The following is a 24,159-nucleotide window of genomic DNA, read 5'->3' as shown; positions in this document are numbered from 1 at the left end:
GCACAGTTGCAATGCGCAAATTGAACATGCGCAGTACACAGCTGGAGGGAAGAAACTCAGAAGACTGGCAGGTCATCTACAGGCTCAGGGAGCAGCTGAGACAGCAGATGAGGACTGACCTTAGAAAATGACCCTGGTGTCCTCGAGGAGAAGGATATTTTCTTAAAGGTATCACAGAGGCTGGGACCCGGAGCTTGACTCCCATGCCATAAGGCAGCATAAGACCTGAGCTCAGGGAACCTGAGGGAAGGCTGGGTCCTCAACTGTACGTGGATGACAGGAAAGCCAGCTTATTGGGCAAGGAAGCCTATGTTTTGGTTGACTTTTGTTTTAGGATTAGCAGGCCATGGGAGTAGGGATTCTCTCTTCCCTTGCAAAACAGGCCTTAACAAGGTCCTGTCTATTGGCTGTTTTGGACAGTGTGGCCTGGAGAAAGAAAGGCTGGCCTGGGATATTCGGTCTTGCCGTAAGAGATTCTGTGTAGTGCTGTCTGGGTCCCATGCAAAAATACCCATCCTCCATAGAGCATCCATGTCCTCCATGCTGCCTTCTGGAGAGCACCATAAGGATTAGGGAGGTCCCTGAGGAAACATGCCCTGACCATTTTGCCTATTAACTATGGATGTGGCTCATAAGCTTGAGCTGCCTTCCTCCAGTTCCACCCAGCTCCTCCCAGAATCCTCTAGCCCTGCTCACACCTCCACAGCAGCACACCTGGCTCTGTCCCACTCTACCTCAGCCTTCACAGCCCTTCTGTGCTCCTCTTCCTGCATCCCCTCTCCATCCCTTAGAACTCCCTGCTGTGCCCTGCACTTCTCCCAGTCCTGCCCCGCTCTGCCACTAATAGCCTCATGCAGCAGTTCCTGGAGCCCTTCCCCATACTTTGTCAGGATTCACAGCTCAGCTTTCCAGACATAAACATGCACAGATCTACCCTGGTACTTTAGTGTCCCTGCCCACCCAGGTCAGGTCTCACAACCATGCTCCCAACTCCTATCTCTCTTCTCACAGCCCGATGTTGGTACTTCTTTGGCCCTAAACACATAATGTGACAAGTCGTACAGGCCTGGCCCAACTCCTAACTCAGTATTCCCTGTCCATCACTTACTTTCTCTAATAATTTATAGCTCAGTACTCTAAATCTGATTCTACAGTACCAGCCAGTTTCTATCTCCTAAGTTAGCAGTCAGAACCAACCATGGCTCCTCTTATAGCTCTGTCTCCCAAGAGCTAACTCCAGGACTTAAACTCTGCCCTGAACATCTCCTAGGTAAACTCTAACACACCTCAAACCTAATTTTCCCGCCCTGTTCCTCCCGAAGACTCTCCCCACATCATGTCCGATATTAAGACTGTTTCTTCACTTCTAATGTCACCACTCACCACTGGAACTCCAACCTCTATGTCACCATGCACAGCCCTATCCATCATAACTTCTTCAGCACTCACAGCCACACCAATTAATCCAACCACACTACCTACCTTCCTCGCCCCAAACTCTACCTCAGCAAACATAGGCCTGCCCACCTCTCAATCCCAGTACACACGGCCTCACCTCTCCTCCTGAAGACCACTCTCAGATTATGTCAGATTTCAAAGCCACACTTCGACATCTTATGTAATCACTTAAAGCCCTGGCTGGTGTTGTCCAGGCCCTGTCCACCTAGCTCAAAGCAAACCCTGTCCACCTAGCTCAAAACAAACAGCCGCACCTACCACTCTTATATCAGTATGTACATAGTCCTTGTGGCCTTGTGCTAAATCCTTTCAGGATACAAAGCCCTACCACAACTTCATACCTCACCACTCACCACTCACTATGTGGCGTTATCCAGACCCAGCCACATAGCTCAGCACTCCCAGCCCTACCCAGTGGTGCTAGCTCAGAATTTCCAGCCCTGCCCTCCTGCTTCAGAGTTTCTTCATAAGTCACTGTTCACAGCCTTGTCTGGCATTCTTTAGACCCTGCCCACCTGGGTCAGCAGTGATTTCGACCCTGCCCGCCAGTCTACCTCAGTATGCACATACCTGCCTTGCTCCTTCAGTGCCCAAGTCTTCAGGTTCCAGGGTTCCATTCTCTATGGAAACTCAGAGACAAAGCAATGCAGAAGGCTGCATCAGCCTTAAAGAGTTGAAAGTTACTTGAATTGTCTTAACCTCTGTTTGTGCATCCATCTCCAACTCTGTCTCCCCAGCCCTGGCCTGTTCCCACAGATTGGGCTGGTCTGGCTTGAATTCTGAGCCCCACTGTGAGAGAAAGTACACTCTGAGGTATGGTCTGTAGAAGACTAAATGCACAGGCTCTGTCTCTAAAGTTTTCCTGCTCTCTCCCCCAAGGTAGACTGTTCCTTATGGCTACTGCAAAGCCAAGTTCTCTACCTCCCTGTGTCCTAATCAGCCCTAGAGTTTCAGGATGAATGACAGCATACCAAGGTCATGAGTCGAGAATTTCCATGGAGAACAGAGAGTTTGTTGGGAAGGACTCAAGTGCTCCTGGTGAAGTTGCTGAAAGGCGTTTGTAAGCAGTAACTCTTATACCGTCACCTACCCTCTGACACCCACTTCCAAGGGTCTATGAAGGCACAAATCATGCATGTTAGTGCATCCAGTCTTGAGAATATATACTTTCCAGAGGTCTATGGAATAAAGATACTCAGTCCATCATACTAAGTACTTGCTAATGATAATACATAGGAAGCCACTCACTTGTGCATTTGCACAATCCACAGCCCTGTCCACCAGGAAATGCTGTTGGACTCACCAGGCCCTGAGGAGTTCTGACAAATGAGGGTAAGCTGCAGGGCCTGCAGTAGGTGACCAGGAAGGGAAAGAAGTGAGAGAAGAGTCAAGTGATTAAGAAGGGACAGAGTGAAGCTACCCACAGGGACTACTGGGATGGATGGAGGGGGAATTAAAAAAGAGCAGAATGAGAATCTGTGATAAAGCAGGAAAGTGTGAATAGGGAGCCAAGCTGCAGGAGGATGATGCTGATCATTTGGTCTGGACTCTATGGTGATGTGTTTTCATAATGAAAGGGGTCTGTTGAACACCACAGGCACTTCCTTGGCTGTTCAGAAACTGCACAGGAAGGAAGATTCTGAATTGCATGGTAAGCAGCCTCCCACCCAGCCATCGAGGAAAGCAGAACAAAGCTGTGGCTCTCCCTAATGTCAGGGTTACTGCTAAGCATGAGGAACACAGGCATGAGAACCACTCCATCCTTCCTTGTCTCTACATCTGCTCAAGTAGGCTGCCAAGCAACTCTGCCTCCCAACAGCCTGGTACGTTCCAGGGTTAAAGGTGAAGATCTGACACTCTCGAACAAGCTAATAGAGATGACTTGTCCCAACATAGCTGGGGGGTTGTGGCTATGTTCTTCATCCTCACCTCTGGGCTTTCTCCTTAGAACTGGAGAGGGTAGAGCATGTTTCTGAATCCTTGATGTCTGTTGTTCTCTCAGGTATTTACAAATATCTCCCCTGTCTTCTGAATCAAGGATTCTGTCTTGTTTGACTCTAGAGCCAACAGGCTGGTCTGCTTATGGAATAAATGAACCACCTTGTGAAAAAAGTTAGCAAGGTACAGGCTCTGACAACAGGCTGTTTTCTCTGAGACTTGCATGTGCGTAAAAAGAAAGAGGCCTGCTACTACACACTGCTATCTAACAGGACTGAGGCCTGGGTCTGGACTTGTCCTGAGACCTGAGTAGCCTCCAAGACATGAGTGGAGCAGGGTCATTAGTCCATCCTGCAACCGTGATGTAGACAGTTGCCTTCTGTTCTCAGGATTCACAGGCATTGGAGTCCTGCCGAGGCCCTTCAGAGATGAGCAGCCAAAGAGAGCGGAGGGAGTCTGTACCACACAGTAGGAATCTGACCAAACCGAGAGACAGAGCCTCAACCCTGGGAAGGTGGTGGTGAATAGCAAGTAGGAGGCAGAAGAGGAGCAAAAAGTATTCCTTCTCATAAAACTCAAAGCTAACCAAGCGATTTGAGAAACAAATGCACTTATGCATGCTTAAAACATGGTGAGTTCAGCTAGTCTTTGTCATTTAGTTTCCCTAAGCCAAGCCTGGAAAGAGCCCAAGGGGCTGCTCCTCACCTTCTCAGGGTCTCAGAAAATTCCCTCTAGAAAAACCAAGCTTTAGGGGAGAAACACCCTTTGGCATAAAATCCATAGCCAGTGATTCAAGTCTAATAATGTTCCTAAGGGCCTGGCAGCCAGGGAGACTTCTCTGTTTCCCACAGCTTCTGAAAGATACATGACAGGGTGAGCAACCAGGCAGGCATAAGCATGGACCTGAAAGAACAGCCTTCATATCATTCCTGGGTACTGGTGGGGATTAGTTCCAGAATCCTAGGATGCAAACATCCACAGATGCTCAGGTCCCTTATATTCACAGAGCAGCATTTGCATAGACCCTGCACAATGCAAGCAGCATGCAATGGCTGTTACACTGCATTGTTTAGTGAAAAACGACAAAAGTCACCTGTCCATGTTCAGTTCAGGTGCCGTGGTTGTTTACAGCTGCCATGGGGCACCACTAGTTTATTTCTGAGGCTAATTCGACTCTACAACAAAGAACCCATGGATATATGTCAAATTGTAACCCAAGCCAAGCAAGTCTTGTTGGAATTATAGAGCCCGCTTACCTCTGAGAATTCTAAAAAGTGTCTTAGTTTTCACACAAAAAAATGGCCACTTCTCTCAGCTGAAGCCTCAGTCAATAGGTTTCCCACCATTGAGTAGCCTTGTACATGTCATCCTCTTAAAATAAACTTGTGACAAAACCCAGTAGCCAAACTATTCAAAGTGTACAAACTGCAGTTTTGGAAAAGAATTATTCATTTTGGATTTGGGCCATCATTTTTACTATCTTTTCACATTGAAATATTTTGACATGCTAATCCATTATGGAGGAGTATGCATTTATAGTATTTTCAGAATCTCTGAAATGTTTAATTAAGAGGGAAAATAGTTCTTCATACTAGACAGAAAACTTGAGTGCATCAAGTGTTTTGCCTCTTGCAGGCAGGATTTAATTATGGCATCTGCAGAAGCAGCAATTGGGCCTGGAGGAAGTTTACAAACAGTGACCCTGGAAACGCTTCCTGGGTATGACCTAGGGCAAATCTGAGAAGTTAGGGGTCTTGTTCTTCAGGGAGCTGATGGAGCACTGACACACTCCTGCACCTCTGCCATTCTTTATAATGGGGAGAGCTCAGAAAGGAGACTCCCAGAGCTCTTCATTGACAGGATGTGAATGCAACAGAGAATGAAGACCTGAGTAATTATCTGACCCACACCTCCTCAGGGACCTGCACATGGGACTGAGAACATGGTGCTGGTACAGTCTCAGGACGCTGCTTACCACCTGCCTGTGCTGCTCATGCCCCTGGGTGAAGGGAAACCCAGATTCAGGTCTCACAGGACAAGTGATACCACCAGAATGAGTGCAATCTCCACAGCCCACAGAAACCCCTAGAATCTTGGTTGTTTGGCCTGTCCCCATGGCCCCTGAACACTTTGGGACTGTGTCCCAAAAGACCAGCTTCAGAGAGTGAGGAATAAAGCCCCTGCTCCATGACTATCGTTCCTACTCTAGATTAGAACTCAGGATACACAGAACAGGACTTAAGGAGCCAGCTCTGCAGAATCCGTTCTTGAACTGGGAAAATGCTTCTCTCCAAAGGCGATGGTGAGGCCTCCTACACAGAACCCATCACACCTCTCAGGGCAGTTTACACTATCCCAGGAACCTGGGTTTGGGAGGTCAAAGTATGGTGGGATGGAGACACAGGTAGGTGCACTCACACTGGGAACATCCTTATCACCACCAATCAGATGGTTGTAGATAGATCCACCATGAACGTGATACTCTCAGGCCCCTTGGAAACTTCTGGTGAGTGTCGTAGCCCTAATTGGGGGGGAATCTAACACTGGGCCTGAGGGGCCCAAGATAAAATACCAGGAGCTATGGGCAGACCCAGCCTCTTAGCTTATAAAGATGTCTGTTTCGGGTCATGTCTGCTAAGAGGTATTGTACCAGATTCCCAGGAACCCAGACTGTGGCAAAATAATAAATGAGAGTGAGGCAATGCAGATGGAAGGAAGGCTATGTTTGGTCTGGGATCAAGTGACCTCAGCAGGCTCCCACCATCCTGCGTGCAGGTGTCTCCCCCTTTCACTCCAACCCCCAGGGGAAGTTCTTAACTTACAGTCCATAGTCTTTCCTGCCTAGAGCCCTGTCATGAACAACTGGCCTCTTCCAAATATAACTGTGGTCCTGCAGACAGAATACCCTCCTCTCCAGCTAACTGTTTCTCCCTCTTTCTGTGGAAGGCAGAGTCTGAGCTCTGCCTGTCAACCCGTCCTGTGTCCTGCTAGGCAAAGGCCTGGCTGGGTCTCCCGTTTTCAGCAGTGTTCCCCCTGTGCAACAGGCTCAGGCACTCCCCACTGGAGTCACTTTCCTTGAATTCTGAGCTGGCTTTCTTGCTTAATTTTCAAGTAGAACACAGAGCTGACACAGTCTCCAAACAGAGGAGCAATACAAGCCCAAGTCCCTGACCAGAGCAAAGCAACAGTGTACGCTGGCTTTGGAGGGCACTGAGAGCCGACACCCGCAGTTTCACAGAGAAAGGGAGAGCCTGGCTTGGGACATTCTCACTGTACACACTGTAATATTACAGTCTGCTATTCAGAGGTCACCTAATTTCTAATATGACGATTTTCACTAATTCCTTCAGCAAAAAGATTTTACAATTTTTGTGGATGTATTTTTTTGTTTTTGTTGTTTTTTTTTGAAACAGGGTCTCTATATGGCCCCAGTTGGCCTGGAACTCACAACGTAGAACAGGCTGGCCTCTGTCTCACAGAGATCCTCCTATCTCTGCCCGCCAAGGAATGGGATTAAAGGCATGCTATTACTCAACTATTTTTAGTGACTTGCATAAAATTTGGGATATGTAATGGGAAACAAGAAGTCCCAATCCCCTCAAGGACAACAGGGTGGAAGGACTCCTGATCAGTGTGCGATGGTCACTGGTGACTGCAGACCACACCGAATAATAAGAGGAGGATGTCACACCATGCCTCGAGGTCTCCAGGGTGGGCTACCGAGACCCTCCCGGGGCATCTTCTGAGGAGACTGTCCTCTCACATCCACCTCACTTCAGAGGATGTCAGCAACAAACAGCCTTGGGCAGCACAGACCCTGTCCCTCTGCAGCCAGGTGATTATGGCTCTCTCCCACTGGAGCCTCAGCTGGTAGGATTCCAGCAGTCTACTATAGATGCTGCAAGTTTCCTAGGCTGGGGTTGTTACCCAGATGCATGGTAGGGATGTAGGCCCAGGCTATGAGAGTCTTCAAGGACTACAGGGCCCACGTGGTCATGGACCACATGATTTTGCCACCATCATGAACCTATGGCTTGCTACTGTCAGCTTGACTGAAGGAGCAATCTCAAGCCCCTCACAGTTCCTCAGAGTTCCTCACACTGAGTGTAAAACTGTTTGCTTCTCAACTGTCACACTTCTGTGACCTTATACCCCTCATTCACATACTGGCAAATTAAGTTTGTCTCATAAATGAATCAAAATTATGTCACAGAGTTCCCCAAACCACCTCACCTTTTCAAGTTCTTAGTAGATTTTAGAATCACTACTGGTTTTTCCCTGGATTGTTACTTCTTTTGGTTTTGTTTACTTATCATCATGTAGGAAGTGTAAGATGTTCACGTTATGCTAGAATTGAGGCTGTTTACTTCCTCATTTCCTTAATCCTATGGAATGTGAAAGCAGCTCTCACAGATCCAAAGATCTCAGCTGTGTCACTTCTGCCTTCATGAGGCCGTGTTCTATGTCTTGTCCCACAGGAGTGCCCACTCTGTCCTGGCTCTAGGCCTCCTCTGTTTCCCATTGCCTTCAGCATCTTTCCCATGCATTTTGGTGTGAAAGATGAGGAACTGGTAAAAAACATATGGTACATTTTATAACTTAATATAAAGAAAGAACATCAAAACAATTCTATGGTGGTTTGTATGTCAAAATGATAAAGTAGATATAGTCAGGTAAATATAAAACACATTAAGATTAATATCACATGTTCCCCTTTTACTTAATTCAAAGTAGCTACTAGAAAACTCACATTAGGGACTAGAGAGATGGCCCAGTGATTAAGAACACTGGCTGTTCTTGCAGAAGACCCAGCGCCCACATGGTGGCAAAGAACCATCCATAGCTCCAGTTTCAGAGGATCTGATATCTGTGTCTGTCCTCCACAAGCATTGCACGACACTGGTGTACTTGCATTCATGCATGCAATACACACAAAACTAATTACAGAGCTCCACAACTGGTCACACACAGATTGTCTGTGAATTGCCCAAGTCTAATTGGCACATCTAGGATGCAGCCTCCATACCTATGGCTCAGGGAACATAGAACAAGGGATGAAGAGAACATTAATGCATCTTTCAACTCCCATCAATGAAGCTCCCTCATGCAACAGAGGGCCAGGAACACAAAAGGTCACAAATGGACAGAATGCAAAGAAGAAGAGTCTGTAGGGTGTGTGTCCTTGGACAGGACTCCTATATTAAAATTCACCGACCCAGGGCTCAGGGACCATTGCAGAAGACTGTTAGAGCCAGGAAGGAGGTGCAGGACCATACAGAAATAGTCCTACAAGTGCCTGGGACCCTTCTCATACAAACCTACAGCAATGGTGTTGGCATGCACAAGACCCATGCAAACTCAAGCAGACAAAAACCCAGCACAAAACCGTAAATGAACAGCAGGCCCCAATCTTATTTGAAGAATTATTGGCAGCTGATTAATGCTGGGTGAGGAAGAGCTGATCTTCTTAAAGGGAGGGACTCTAGATAGGCTGACTAGATCCCTGCGGATGAACTTGCCCCGAGGAACCTCTGGGACACTAATTTTACATGGTAGGCCTTAACGCAAATGACAGAATGTATGAACTCCGGTGGGAGGGGGCTATGGGAGGGTGCCAAAGGGAAAGGGGGTATAAAGATGATTTTCTGTATGATATGAAATACACAAAAATTCAATAAAAGAATTTTTAAAAGATAAATCCCATAGGGCATGAACTCAAGGAAGTGCAGAGAGGGGAAGGGATCTGAATAGAATTAAAAAAGTGTATGAAATTTGTTGTGCCCAGAGAACAGATCCCTAAGAATTACCATGGAGTCCAGAGAGCATGCAAGAACAAAGAGTCTTTATTCGGGCTTAAGCTTGGACTCTCAGACCAAACTAACGTGGTAGCTTCGTCTGAGAGCCCAGATTGCAGCGGGAGGGAGCTTCATAGGTTTCAGACAAAGGGAAGAGGGGAATGACAGAGTTATATTTTAATTGGTCCAAAGAGCCCGGGCACGCCAACATACTTTTGAATTGATTGATTACAGTCTTGGGGGCCTCTCATTGGTGGGTGCTGCCCTCAGGGCTGTGGAGTGTGCTGACTGTTATCTTCAGGACTGGAGGGCCCTGTTTATTCCTTATAAGGCCTCAAACCTGCCCAGGCCCCCTGGACATGCCCGGGCTTGCCTAGTCAATGACCATGAGACATCACAAAAATGGAGGAATCAGCAGTCAAAATGGAGACAGTGCAGTTTGTCCTTCTGGTTCCCTCAAGCCAAGCAATTTACAGAAGCGAAAAGAGCAGTTAGCCCTAAATAAGGGCAGGGGTCTAGGGAGTCCAGGGGAGGGGGTCAAGGAGGAGAGTTCCACAAGATTCTTGAATCAATAAAACATTACTTTAAAAATTAACTTCAGGGGCCGAGAGATGGCCCAGTGGTTAACAGTACTGACTGCTCTTGCAGAGGACTAGGATTTGAATCCCAGCACTCACATGGTAGTTAACAACTGCACATAACTCCAGTTCCAGGGGATCTGACACCCTCTTCTGACCTCCGTGGACATTGCATGAGACAGTTGTACTTACATACATGCAGGCAATACACTCGTACATATAAAATAAAAATAATAAAATATTTAAAAATTAACTTCAAATTTCCTTCATTTTAATGCTGTTCCCTCATATTTCAAGGAAATGCCAAATCCAATGCTATGGTAGCTTGTGACCGATTTGAACTAAAATGGAGGGCATCTGGGGTTGATTTTCAAAATAAAAACTGTTTTTTATCATGGGTCAACATTAATAAATCATAGCTAATATAAGCTGTAATTTTAACATGTGAAGCAAATAAACCACCTTGCAAAAGTATCAAAATTTTGGCATACTAAGAAGAAACAGGATCCCCAGGTCACCCAAAAGGGAAGGATGGTTCATAATGCACTAGAAAGGCCTTGGAAAGAGTGGGTGTCAATCAAGGTTTGTCAAAGAGATTCCATTTAGCATACTTTAGATTTAATTTCAATGAATTACTCAGAATGAGAGACTAAACATAATTACGCAATAAAACACTAATTTTATTCTGTTTTTCATGTTAATGCCAAGTTGTTTTGCATCATCTAGGAAACACCAATTCAAATGCATGGAATTTTGTGACAAATTACAAATTAGATAGAAGACATTCTAATTTCTTATCAAAATATGAAAACTTTCCAAGCCTAAACAAACAACACTGTATGCATCACAAATATGATCTGCATACTAAATACCTGAAGCTAATGAAACTTACAAAAAAAATTTTCAAAAAGTACAAACATTTTGGAAACCAGGAAGAACAGGGGTCACCTAAACAGAAGAGAAAGAGTAGAATGGTTCACACTGTCCTCCCACAGTCTGTAGTCTGACACTCGATTCTGTACATCACTGACTCTGCCTGACATTATGTGGGTCGGATACTGCTAGTGCCCTAGAACTTGTGCTGATCAGAGCAGCGAGTGGGCAATTCCAGTCTAGGCCCTCTCTTCCTCATCTCTCACAGCCTCTGCATACACCTCAGGATAGGATCTGGGATCACGTCTAGTAACCCTGTTGCCCTCCATGAAGAAAATATATAGGGTCATTATTATGAAGCCTGTCTTGGGTATGCCCTGGACACCATGGAGCATCCCATCATAGGTGATCCTCAGGGCAGGGATAAGGAGGTAGCTTTGAACAACAAGGTCCACTTCCACCATATCAATGCCAAAGACCAGCTTCATGCACTCTGAGGCCCCACTAAGGATCACAGGGTAGTGCTCCTCATAATCTCTGGTGATAATATCCTCCATTTCTGCCATGGTGGTCAGCTCCTTCAGGCGATACTCGAGGAGAAGGAACTGCACCAAGTCAACAATCTTTGGTTTTAGTGCATAATGCACATGGGTCACAGGATCTTTGTGATCCTCTACTTGTTTGCCAGAGGCCTCGTCAGAGGGTGTCCCTTCAGTGGAGCCCATGACAGTGGGTAGAGAGAAGGTTCTCAGAGAACTCTGGAGAGAACTTGGTGTTCCTCTGCCTGATACCTCCCTCCTGGTGAGGGTGGTTGCTGTCTCCTCATCCATGAAGACATGACCATTATCCAGATCCCTTCTCTCCCTTTGGGCCTGAGAGTCATCCAGGAGATTGGCTTGCTGGCTGTTCTGAGTATGGTCCACTGTGTTTTCCTTAGAAGCACCAGGCAGGAGAGTGTGCTGTTCACAGGGATGATGACTCACAGACCTGGGAGAGAGAGAAAGATGGCGTGAGTGGACTCTGATCACAGTTCCTCTGCTTGTGCTCAAAAATGTGTTAGAGGATTTTGCTTTGGTGCTCTTCCAGAGCCAGAAGACTCCTGGCATGCATTCCCATAACAGTCTGAAAAAAGGTAGACACAGATTATGACTATGTGCCTTTCTTTTCTGAACCAAAATTTCAGCAAACGTTTCTGTTTCTTGAGATGGGACAAAGGCAGTGAGGGTGGGTGCCTCACATCTCATTATACATGTGCAGGGACAACTGCAAGAGGTAGCCTAGTATGTACAGCCAGGAAGAGGGTAGACTTCCTGCTGAGGTAGGAGTGGGTTATGGGTCTCTGTGTGTTTAGTTAGGTAGGCAGAGTGTGGAGAATGAAAGGCAGGTCTATGCCTTGTGACCTATGGTGGGGAACTGGAGCTGTAGATCCCGACATAAAGTGAAGGAGGTCACTGAAAGAGAAGGGAGGGGCTGTGGATGCTGACATGGATGGCCAAGGCCTGGAGAAAACTTTGCAGCGCTCTGAGTGGTGACATACGATGTTGGGGCAGGGCTTTGGAACCTGACACATTGTGACAGAGGGACACTGGAGGTTGAAGGCAGGGCACTGAGGAGGACTTGGTGGGTGGAACTGTTGGTTGGGCTAGGGTATAAGTGCTACGCTCCCTGCAATAGGCCCTTGCAATCCACCTAAGGCCTTAGCTGCTCGCTCCGAGTCTGTGCTGACACAAGGTTTCTGAGTTCCTCTAAAACAAGGTCCGTTTTACACCCGTTTATTCGAGCAGCTTTCCTGGGACACAGTCGCTCCCTGGCAAATGTTGGATGTACAAGGGACTGCTCTCTCCTTCCTAGTGAGATGCATTCACTCTCAGACCTGAGAAGCTCCTGAGAACGGGACATATGCAGGGGAGGGAAGTGGAAGACAGTTCCTTCCTCATGGGAGACAGCCCATGAACCCTACCAATGTTGGAAATGTCACTGTGCCCACTTGCCACCTGTGCCAGTGTCTCCTCCTGTGTTCCTTCTTCATTGGATGGCTGCTGACTTCTGTCTTTCACTGCAGCACCAGTACAGAGCTCGTTCAGCTTAATACGGGGAGACCTCTGAGCAGAGCCTGCTCTTCCCCTTGTGTCCTACTCTACAGCTCACATCCTCTCTTCTTCTGAATGTGGACTCACGCATTGGACCACCTGTGTGCTAATCTGCATGGAACAGCCCCTCATTGCCCTTAGGCTGTGAGCCCACCAAGACCCCAGACTGTGAGCAGGGAAGGACTGTCTGATGACACCAAACCTCCGGTGGTCTTCCAATGAATATATTGAGGACTGTGGGATTGCGTATATCAAACCCTTTGCCACAGACCATATCAAAAGGGATGTCATTACTTTGTGGGGATGTAATATTTCTCTACTTAGATCCTGCCTGCTTGGCCTAAGATCTCAGCCCACTAAATGAGTGGAGTTTCTGCCATGCTGAATGGTCCTTGATGTGGTCCTGGAGCCAGGCAGGGGAGGAGCTTCCCACTGCCATGCTTACCAGAACCAAGTCCTGAGTGAGACTGTCTTTTATGTTCCCGCACAGACCTTATTTCCTAGCTCACGTGGGCAGCTGAGAATACTCAGGGTTGTGAATTAGACAGGCAGAAAAAGGGGAAAAGTCAAGAATGTCACTGTGCTACAGTCACCCCACTCAGCCATGAAGTTCTGAGCAAACAAAGGGGGCTAGCCCTCCCATTTGTTCCCTTATGACTGGGTGACTTCTGGCAGCACTGACCACAGCCTGTGCTCTGACTGACTTTTGTTAGCTGTCTGTCTCTTATTCCGTGAGCTCTTGAAAGACTCCACAGGAGCAGAAGGAACCCTGATCCCCACACTTCACATTGGGCCTCTCATTGAGCAGAGCGTCATTGGCTTGTCAGCAATACAAGCAGTGCATCACCAGGCTCAGTGGCTTTCAGGGCACAGGGAGACATCTGGAGAAGATGAGGCCCAATGGCTGTGAGCCTGAAGGGAAGTGCTGTGATGTGATTCTGGATTTAGTCCCAGGGAGCCCATGGAAAATGAGGTTTACCTTCCTCTCCTCCCAGCAGCCCTATAGTAGATTTGTCTTAAACTGAGTCACAACTTGTGTCTGTGTCCCCTGCTGAGGCTAGTCACCAGAGCTGTACAATCACTATCGCAATGCTCACAGGGACTGGAACACTAGACTTGGCAATAGGTGGCTGAGGATGTTCTAGGAATGACCCCAAGGAGCCTGTGGCCTTGCACTAACTTGTGAGATGAGTGACAGCTGACCTTGAGCCGACCTTGGTGACTAACCTAACCCTAACTCTACCCTACAACGCAATACCTGACAGTTTCTAAAGAAAATAATTTTATTTTGCTCCCATGTCTTTGGGGTTTAGGTGAGGGTGACAAATTCTGCAGAGGTGTGTGGCAGAACCAGTCACTTAAAACTTCAAACAGGATAAAGGAGAGACATTCTGGACTCAGCATCCACAATCCCTGTTTTAGGTACGCCTTACGTAAAAGGACCTCCAGTCATGGACTGTGAGGGGATATTCCACATCCAAACGGTAGCACTATCTTATCAACTATACTGACTACTCACCAGAGGGATGGAACCAATGAGGAAGAAGTAATTAGTGGGGAGGAAAAAGATTATGAAAATTACATGTTGGGAGTTATTCAAAGTAACGTTTTTCACATGGTTTGATTTAGAAACACTAAAGTCCTGCAGAAACTACAGGACCCCCAGCTAACATCCCCCCTATTTTCAGGTGTCACAGGGCTTAGGAATCTAAGAGTCCAGCTGATTTTACAGTGCTGACTGCAGTCTAATCGAGGAAAGGCATCATGGGAAAGTCAACCTCTCTTGTCCGGTGGACCTGTTACATCCGGTTTGGACATGATGTGTTGTACCAGAGCATCAGCTATCACCCGCACAGGAATCTCAGAAGAAGGAAGGGAGGCTGTCAGGGTTCATAGAACCCATGGAGTCAGGAGCTCCATGAGATAGTCAGAAGCTGCCTTTCCTCCTGCCCTGACACACAGGTACACACAAATAATTAACGTTTTAAAATTGGAAGTTATCTCAACAGTCAGCTCAATCTCTCCTGATCAGGCAGGCAGAAGAGCACCTGGTCAGGACTTCTAACACTCGCTGTCTCAAGATCCCTCCACGTATCAGAAAACCCTTGCAGATGGTAAGGGTAGTCCATTCAGTGTATGTAGCATGTTCAACTGCAACTGCCATTCCTGTCCCAGGACAGGATTCCTCTCTGCATATTTTTGTTTTCTGCACACGCTATGACAGTGTTCTCTCTCTGAGCTACATCCCCAGTCTGATTCCTCCCTGCTGTGCCAACTACCAAAAGACACTCAGATCAGTTTCCCATTCACTCAGCCCTAGGTCAGTCACACCTCCCAAGGGGTGGCTCTGCCTAGTTCGGATTTCCATTACAATCAACTCTACCAGCAGAAATGGCCATTTCCAGGATTCCCAAACTACCTTTGTTTATGGCATTGATACCCGGCTGCTGTCCCCTTGAAGAAACCCACTGTGCTGCCTCCTGTATTCGCATTTCTGGTCTAAAAGGACTTCTCACTGTGGGCCCTATAGGGATGTTGTTCCTGCACATAACCATTTGATGCTTAAGGACAGATCTGGCTTCTAGTACCCCACTGCTTATACGGGGCATGGCACACAGAGGTTTGGTGACACAAGCAGACATACACACTACACTTTGGTTTGGTATTTAAATAGGTAACAAGAACTGAGCCTCTATCTTAATTTTTCACAATGAGTGACTAAAAGCAGGACACAAATTAGACTCCGTAGGCCTTAAAAAATATGAGGACAGGAAAGGAGAGTGTCTGGGCATGGAGTGGAAAGTAGAAGGGAGAGGGCTTCTGAGTATAGTAAAAATACAATGTATTGGATGGTTTCTTGGCATTCTCAAAGTATCAGTGCAAATGGTATTTAAACAATTTCTAATTTCCATCTTTTTCATGTGCTTCGCTTGTAGTTCTAGGAAATGCTATTGCTGATGCTCTGTCATAGCTCCTCATAGATTACAACTAAAATGGAATGTGCCTGACTTGTTTTACAAAAGAGAAACAATCTCCTAACCAGGACGAAAAACAATAAATGCATGAGTAATATAGCCTGTAAACTTAAAATCTGTAGCCAAGAAACCATCCAATAAAACTACCAACGCTATGGAATATCAAAAAGAAAGAAGACAGTCGGGCAGTGGAAAGGATTGTAGTTGCAAGCAGATTTATGTGAGTTCAAGATCAGCCTGGTCTATACAGTGAGTTACAGGCCAGTTGAAGCAATAAGGAGACTGTGTCTCAAAAGATGGAGGAGGAAGAAGAGGAGGAGGAGAAGGAGGAGGGAGAGGAAGAGGAGGAGGAGGGAGGGGATGAGGAGGAAGAGGAAGGAGGATGCAGAGGAGGACGCAGAGGAGGAAGAGGAGGAGGGATGGGGAGGAGGAAGATGAAGAGGACGAAGAGGAAGGGAAAGGAAGAGGAAGGAGGGAAGAGGAGGAGGAGGAAGAGAAGGGAGGGGAGGAGCAGGAGGGGGAGGAAGAGGAGGAGGAAGAAGAGGAAGAGGGGGAAGAGGAGGGGGAGTAAGAGGAAGAAGGAGAGAGGAGGAGGAAGAGGATGTTGAGGAGGAAGAGGAACAGGAGGGGGAAGAGGGAGAGGGTGAGGAAGAGGAGGAAGGGGAGGGAGAGGAGGAGAAAGAGGAGGAAGGTGAGGAGGAGGAGGGTGAGGAAGGGGAGGGAGAGGAGGAGGAAGAGGAGAGAGAGGAGGAGGAAGAGGAGGAAGGGGGAAGAAGAGGGGGAAGAAGAGGAAAAGAAAAGAGAAAAGAAGGGAGCGAGCAAGGGAAGAAGGAAGGAAGGTCTCCACCTTACCAAAAGGAACCAAAGAGCTAGGTGCCAACAGAGCCTTGCGAAGACCAGGTATCATGCAAGGGTTGGGGCAGAGATTCCATTTAGAATAGTCTGGCTTCCTTTTTAACTCTTTAACCGGAATGAGAGACTAAAAAGACAATACAACAATAAATGTTCATTTTATTCTGTGCTTTCTGTTAATGCCAAGTTCTTTACCATTGCCCAGGAAAATACAACTCGAATGTGTGGTCTCATCTGATACATTCCAATTAGACAGAGCACATTCTAATGTTTTCAGAGTAACAAAACTCCTAACCTGGACAAACAGTTATAGATGCATTATTAGTGGAATCTGTATACTAAAAAAACCCTGACCATTATGAACTTTCTAGTGAACATAGCAACATTTTAAAATATAACAAAGACATATCCCTGAGTTGCCGAAACAGAACAGAGAGAATGGCAAAGTTCACGCTGTACTCTTACCACGTCTTGCCCATTATACCACCGACTCTGACTGAACGTAGGTTGTTTGGAAAGTGCTAGTGCACTAAAACTTGCAATGGTCAGAGCAGCATTAGCATGTGTTAGGCAATCCTGGACTAGGCCCTCTCTCCCGCATCTCTCAGAGCCTCTGCATACATCTTGGTGTAGGATTGGGGCTCTCTCTTAGTGGCTTTGGCAAAGAACTCCAGGACTTTCATCTTAGTGGTTTCAGCGTGGGCCCTTGGGCCCCACAGGAACTCATGCTGAGCAGGATCAGTGTTGGGTATCGGCCTGTACTCCAGGTACCCTTCCTGCACAAAATCCTCAGTGAAGAGTTTCCTGGGCTCCCCAAATATAAAATGATCCCTCCCAGCATAGAAGCCTAATTTATTTAACACACTCCAGAATTTCTCCTCAGTAATGCAGTTGCCCTCTGTGAAGATGAGGAACAGGGCCGTTATCATGAGGCCTGTCTTGGGTACGCCCTGGGTACCGTGCATCATCCCATCATAGGTGAGCCCCAGGGAAGTGACAAGAACGTAAGAGTAGAAAAAGGGGTTCAGTTCTATCATGCCAATGCCAAATATCATCCTCATGCACTGAGAGGCCTCACTAAAGATCAAAGAGTAGTGCTCTCCAGGATCTCTGATGACCCTTTCCAGCATTTCTGCCTTGGTGGTCAGCTCCTTCCTTTGATACTTGAGGAGCAGAAACTGCACCAAGCCAGATATCTTTGGTCTTAGTACATCTAGCACAGGGGGCACAGGTTCCTCTCTCTGTTCTACTTGGTTTCCAGAGGCCTCATCAGAGGGTCCCCCCAAAATGGAGCCCATGACAGTGGGTGGAATGGAGGCTCTCTGAGAACTCTGGGGAGAACTCTGTGCTCCCTCACCAGACACCTCCATTGCTGCCGTGGCAGCAGCTTCTGCCTTCTTGGCCAAGGGGACCTGGGCACGATCCCCATCCCTTGCCTCCCTTTGAGCCTGAGGACCCTCCCTCTCTGCGAGATTGCAGTGCTGGCTATCCTGAGCATGATGCATCATGACTTCTCCTGGGAACAGCAGTTAGGAGAGTGCAGCTCACAGCAATGAAGACTCACAGACCTGCAAGAGAGAGAGAGAGAAACGGTGAGCAGAATCGCTGATAGTTGTTCCTGTGGCAGTTCTCAGCAAAGCCTATTGCAGGCTTTTGCTTGTCTGGTACTTCTGGGACAAAGAACTGCTGGCATGCATTTCCCCCACGACGATCTGAATGAGGAAGATGTACGAATCCTCAAGGTCCACCTTTTTTTGACTGTGGCAGATTCAAAACAAGTTCCTGTGTTTCTTGAGATGGTACAAAAACAGTGAGGGCACCTCACAGCTCGTTATATGTGATGAGGGGTTCCTGAAAGAGGTAGCCCAGGCCAGTGTGGTCCTTTCGTCCTAGGATAGGAGACCTGCCTCATCCTTACCTTGGAAACTAGTAAGCACTAGAATATTCCTTTTGGTCCCTGTGCCCACCGTAGTTAAGTCAAAGGCCTTTGTCTTTGACACAGAGGGTGAGTGGAGGGAATCCACATAAAGTCCCTATGACTCCCACAGCTGACAGGACAGTAAGTAGGGGCTAGGTCCCATGTGTTTGGTTGATGGACTCCACTGGTACTCACTTTGAGTACTGACATACCTTAGATCCTGCCTGTGATGTCCCGAGTCAATGAGCCACTCGCCAGACCTTTCAGCTCCCTGAGTCCTATGATCTGGAAACAAGACAGGGGTCTCCGAATCAAAGCCCTGCCCAGTACTGTTGGGGGGAGTTGACAAAATTCAGGACAAATTTTTGTGGGCCCTCTATCAGTGCTGCAGAGTGACCTTTATTTAGCCACTGAGATCCTTACCTGGACTCCTGCCAGATCTTGGATTCTTGTCCCTAAGCTGTGTCACCTAGTCAGGTCAACTTCCCCAGCTCCTTGAGATTCTGATATCTCCTAGGAGCAGTTGCCACATCATTTCATCCCTTTGTGAGATCTCCAGTGATGCCACTTAATCTCAAATTGTCTCATCTAAGATGGGGCTAGTCCACCTGAAGTTGATTCATCTTTCCTGGCCTCATTCATCCTGTCCTTTTACAATAAGCCTCATCTCCTCAAATAATCCTATTGTCCTGCCTGAGAGTTAAGCATGCTACTTATGGTTCTGAGTCTGCCTGTGCAGTTCCTTTTTTCTTGGCTGCAGAGGTCTTAGGAGAGGTCCATATCTTAAATTCCTCTGCTCTCCATATGTGGCTCCCCTTTCTGACCAGATATCAATCCTAAGACCCAGGACATCACTTCCCAGAGGTTCCCCACCACATGTCTTAGAGCAGAAAGTAAGTCATCCCCAGCAGGCATCCTTCCAGGTCTCCCTGGGCCTCAGAACACGGGCAGGCAGGATTTATGAGGTTGCTTGTTCAGGGTCATCTTAGGTTTTTACACTGGTTCAGATCTCACTCTGATCACTCACCTGGATTGCCGCAGATGCTAGACCTTTCCTTCTGGTAATCGGACTTGGCTCCCTCTACTGCTCTGGTGATGCTCCCCACTCTACAGGCTCACCTTCCTGAGAGAGGAGACAGAAGAGAAGATGGAGCACATCTGCACCATCCCCAGAGAGTGGGTGCGGGTCACAGACTGATGAACACAGACGTTGTCTTCTGTGTCAGGGGTCCTCAAGGTCAAAGGATCCCTCTAACTTGCAGAACCATCTTTCAGATTAAGGCGACAAGTGGCCTCCATCACATCTGCTGAACTTAACCTAATGCTGCACCTTTGATCTACAGTGTTCTCTGGGGCCATCCTGTGTTGATGACAAGTATACCTCTGGCATGTCTTACATCAGAGATCTCCTTGCTCCTCCTTCAGAGCCTTCTTACCTTACCCCTCTTTAATCTGAGACCTCACTTCTAGGAAAAATCATCCTGACCATACACAGGCTGAAGCAAAGGGACACTGAGTCTGGCTACTCTGCTCAGTGACCCCACGGTCTGAGATCTGAACCGCAAGAGGGTCATTCCCACATGTGTCTTCACTGGGTGTCAGGATGCACTAATTTGGGAGTCTTGATCTCAAAAATGTCTGTGCAGTCCAGCTTTGGAATGAAGCATGGAGCACCTGCCCTCCCAGAACCTCACAAAACAGCTCTATTCCCCCAAGCCTCATAATTGGTTGACAGATGTATAGGGAGGTTATATTGGGCTTACCCCTCTGGATCTGAGGCTTCACTTCTAGGAAAAATCATCCTGACCATACACAGGCTGAAGCAAAGGGACACTGAGTCTGGCTACTCTGCTCAGTGACTCCACGGTCTGAGATCTGAACCGCAACAGGGTCATTCCCACAAGTGTCTCCACTGGGTGTCAGGATGCACTAATTGGTGAGCCTTGGTCTAAAAATTGTCTGTGCAGTCCAGCTTCGGAATGAAGCATGGAGCACCTGCCCTCCCAGAACCTCACAAAACAGCTCTATTCCCCCAAGCTTCATAATTGGTTTACGGATGGTTAGGGAGGTTATATTGGGCAAGAAGCACTCCGGCATCCTCTAAGCACCAGAACCCTTAAAATATATTTCTAAATACCCCAAGTCCCAAGATACAGCTTCAGTAACTTGGAAAGTTGCTCATTCCCAAAATTCAACTCAGGAGTGTTCCAGGGACATCATCAGGGTACAGTGTAGTTTGAATGCCCACGCCTGTCTGTCTGGGGAGGGGGTTCTACACATGCCCAGCTCTCATCTTAACTGACAAAGACCCTTGGCTGCCTGCTCTCTGGGAACCCCTGAAGTGGCTCCTAAGCACAGAGTCCCCAGCGAGAGAGCTGAAGGGGGTCCTTCCTCAACTTGCACCCCAGCTGGGCTATTGCTTGAGTACCCTGTAGGTGAAGTTGCCCTTCTGCCGTGCAGGCACAGGTCTCAAATAGTCCCTGAAAGGGAAGCTTCCATCTGAGATGAGCCACAGTCTTAAAAGTGCTCTCTGTCTTTGGCTTTTCTTGCTCCTGCTGTCTGTAATACTAATAAGTTCGACAGGGGGATCTCCACTGACTTCTTTCTCCCTCCCAGGACCCACATGGTGGCTAATAACTGTTCATAACTCCAGTTCCAGTGTATCCAACAGCCTCTTCTGGCCTCTGCAGGCATTGCATGATATGGGTGCACCTACATACATGCAGACTCCTACACTCATACACATAAATGAAAAAATCAAATATGCTTAACATGAAACTGTTAAATGTAATGTTTTTATTAAGGCTGGACAACATGTAAAGTAATGGAAACATATGTTGCTAAAGACCTTTATGTTAAGTTTTCTTTTCACAGAGAAGATGTTAAATCAATGTGATCACTTTGGTGAAAGCACAAGATATCACTAATGGTCCTAGATCTTCCTTTTGGAAAGTTAACATGAGTTTTGAAGTGTAAATATTTTTAAAGTTCTACTTGTTCTTTTAAAACAGAAGACATGGTTAATTATACAGTTCTTGTCAAGATATCATCTTTGGATCCTTGTCTCAATTTTGGTTCTACAACATTTTTCCTATTGCTTGAGGATATCAGTTAATTTTAAGAGATGCTTACTCTGCTCCAGGGTGCAATTTTTACTATGAATAATTGCTCTCTTGAGATGATAAACTCTATTCCAAATAGTCAAAAGATTACTTATGTATATTGTTTTACGTATATACATATATGGGTATTTTAAGGATTTTGAGGCCGCTACTGTCTCTTTAGAACCAACAAACAGTTTAGCAAGGTCTATATCTTTACCGAGCTAATGTTAGACTAAATCTAAACATTTAAGAAGAAAGGTAATCTTAAAAACCTGCTTCAAAGCTTATAAAGGCACCTTAAAGATAATAATTCATTTCACGTGCTATATCATAATAATATATTTGGGACAGTTATTCATCTCTGTGCTTTCAATTTTTTTAATTCTTTAAATATTATTATTATTAAATACGTGGTCATGCACGCCTTTAATCCCAGCACTTGGGAGGCAGAGTCAGGCCGATCTCTGTGAGTTCAAGGCCAGCCTGGTCTACATAGTGAGTTCCAGGACAGCTGGGGCTACAAGGAGACCCTGTCTCAATAACCCCCCGAATTTTATTTATTTATTTATTTATTTATTTATTTATTTATTTATTCATTCATTCATTCATTCATTTATTATTTTTGGTCTTTTTGAGACAGAGTTTCCTTGTAACCCCAACTGACCTAGAACTCACTAAGCAGCCCATTCTGCGCTTGAGCTCACAGAGAACCACCTGCCTCTGCCTCCTGAGTGCTGGGACTAAAGGCGTGTGCCACCACACTTGGCTTTGTGCTTTCAATTTTAAAGAATAAATGTTTAGGTCAAGACTTCTCAAATGATTAACATACTTCTTACAACGGTAAGCAGGTAGCTCAAAAGGAAAATAAAGTAAAAATATGCCAAAAATTTATCTTCTGATTGCCTCAAACCCTAATGAGAAGAGAATGCTTCTTTTAACAAAACGATTTTAAAATGCCTGTGATAATGGCTTAACAAATAATTCAGATTGATAAAAAATCAAGACTAACCAAGTTTTACCTGTGTTTATTCCTGTTAGCTATATAAGATAGTATATTTTTTAAATATTTTTTTGTTTTCATTTCATGTGTATGAGTATATTGCCTGCATATATGTAAGTGCACCCATGGCATGCAATGCCCACAGAGGTCAGAAGAGGATGTTAGGTTGCCCCGGAACTGGAATTAGGGACAGTTTTTAGCTGCCATGTGGGAGCTGGGGCAACTGGAGTTAGGGATAGTTTTTAGCTTCCATGTGGGTGCTGGGAATCGAAAAGAATTGAAGAATGCTCTTGGATTCAAAAGGACTTTGTATGGTAAAAGAAAGACTGTTCCAGATGGAAATGGATGATTGGAAGACTAAAAGATTTTAAAATGTTATAGAAAGATTGAAAAAAGCATCAGATCCCCTGGAACTGGAGTTACACACAATTGTTAGCGGCCATGTGGGTGCTGGTAACCAAACTTGGGTCCTCTAAAGAACAGCCAGTACTCTTAACTATTGAATCATCTCTCCAGCCTGGTTATTAAGATTTTGAAGGTCCAAATTCAATACCCTGGGGCAAAACTAATGCTTGATTCTCTATCTAAAAAAAGAAAATTTTAAGTATTATTTGGCTTGTAAAAATATTGATTTTAATCATAATTACTGTAATTCAGAACTAGTTACAGAGTCTTCTTCAAAGGATAAAGAAAACCAGATGATTTCATCAACTGAAAGAAAAAACATTACATCAAACACTCCGTTCTGACTGGAGGAAAAAGACTGTAGCCAGGTAATTCTATCCTACTCCTCCTGTTCTCTATACCTCAAGGAGATGAACTTTTATATTCACATGTGCCCACTTCATATCAGACTTCATCCATGCAGACTTCAGAAATGATGGATTTTACTAATCTTCAACTACATTGACAATTCAGTAACTCAATGTTTCATTTTTTTGTTCATTAACCCCTCTTATAATTAGATATTCTTGGATGGATCAAGTGGAACTCACTCATACATTGCCCTGCTTGGAAACAGCCCTTCTCTTGGAATAACCATACTCCATTTAACAGATCCAGGGAACCAGGAGCATCATTGGAAGACACCAAAACAGGACTGGAGATGGCAAGAAAGTCTAGGCCATTCGACCTTGGAGTTAGAGACAGCTAGCTGCTTATCTTTCCAGAGCAGTCTATATAATATTCCAGCTTGATCTAACTGGGAGCCGGCCCTTTAGCCAACCAGAGAAGGAGCCAATAGCCAAACACTTCTTCAGCAATACGAGAAGAAATGGGATCAGTTTTTCAAGTGATATAAAAGAGGCACCTGATAAATTCTACCTTTCAGCACAGAACATATTGTTCTGGAAATTTGCAAATTACGTAGTTTTTTTTCAGCAAAATGAAGAAATGACATCCTGTCACTCTTCTGCTTCCCAAAATGGGGTGAGAGCATTCTCTCTCCAAATAGGCTGTGAACCAGCTTGTAACATGACATGACACAGAGAATGATAACTTCAGCAGATGGATGCCCCTTCTATGTACTAGGGTTCTCTAAAGAACAGGATTGGTGAAATGAATTTATATATATATATA

At 46.0% G+C, this 24,159-nt stretch overlaps 1 protein-coding gene across 1 annotated transcript; it reads right to left on the bottom strand.

Annotated features, from left to right (window-relative positions):
* Positions 1–16,584: 16,584 nt before the first annotated feature.
* On the bottom strand, positions 16,585–18,064 carry LOC103737461 (melanoma-associated antigen 11-like). Its single transcript, XM_008837285.3, has one exon. It carries the CDS (start codon positions 18,062–18,064, stop codon positions 17,141–17,143), a length of 924 nt encoding a protein of 307 aa, XP_008835507.1. The 3' UTR covers positions 16,585–17,140.
* Between the last annotated feature and the right edge of the window lie 6,095 nt (positions 18,065–24,159).

This window comes from Nannospalax galili, unplaced genomic scaffold, assembly GCF_000622305.1.
Source record: "Nannospalax galili isolate Female #2095 unplaced genomic scaffold, S.galili_v1.0 scaffold198, whole genome shotgun sequence".
NCBI lineage: Eukaryota > Metazoa > Chordata > Mammalia > Rodentia > Spalacidae > Nannospalax > Nannospalax galili.
This window is presented reverse-complemented; position numbering and strand designations above follow the sequence as displayed.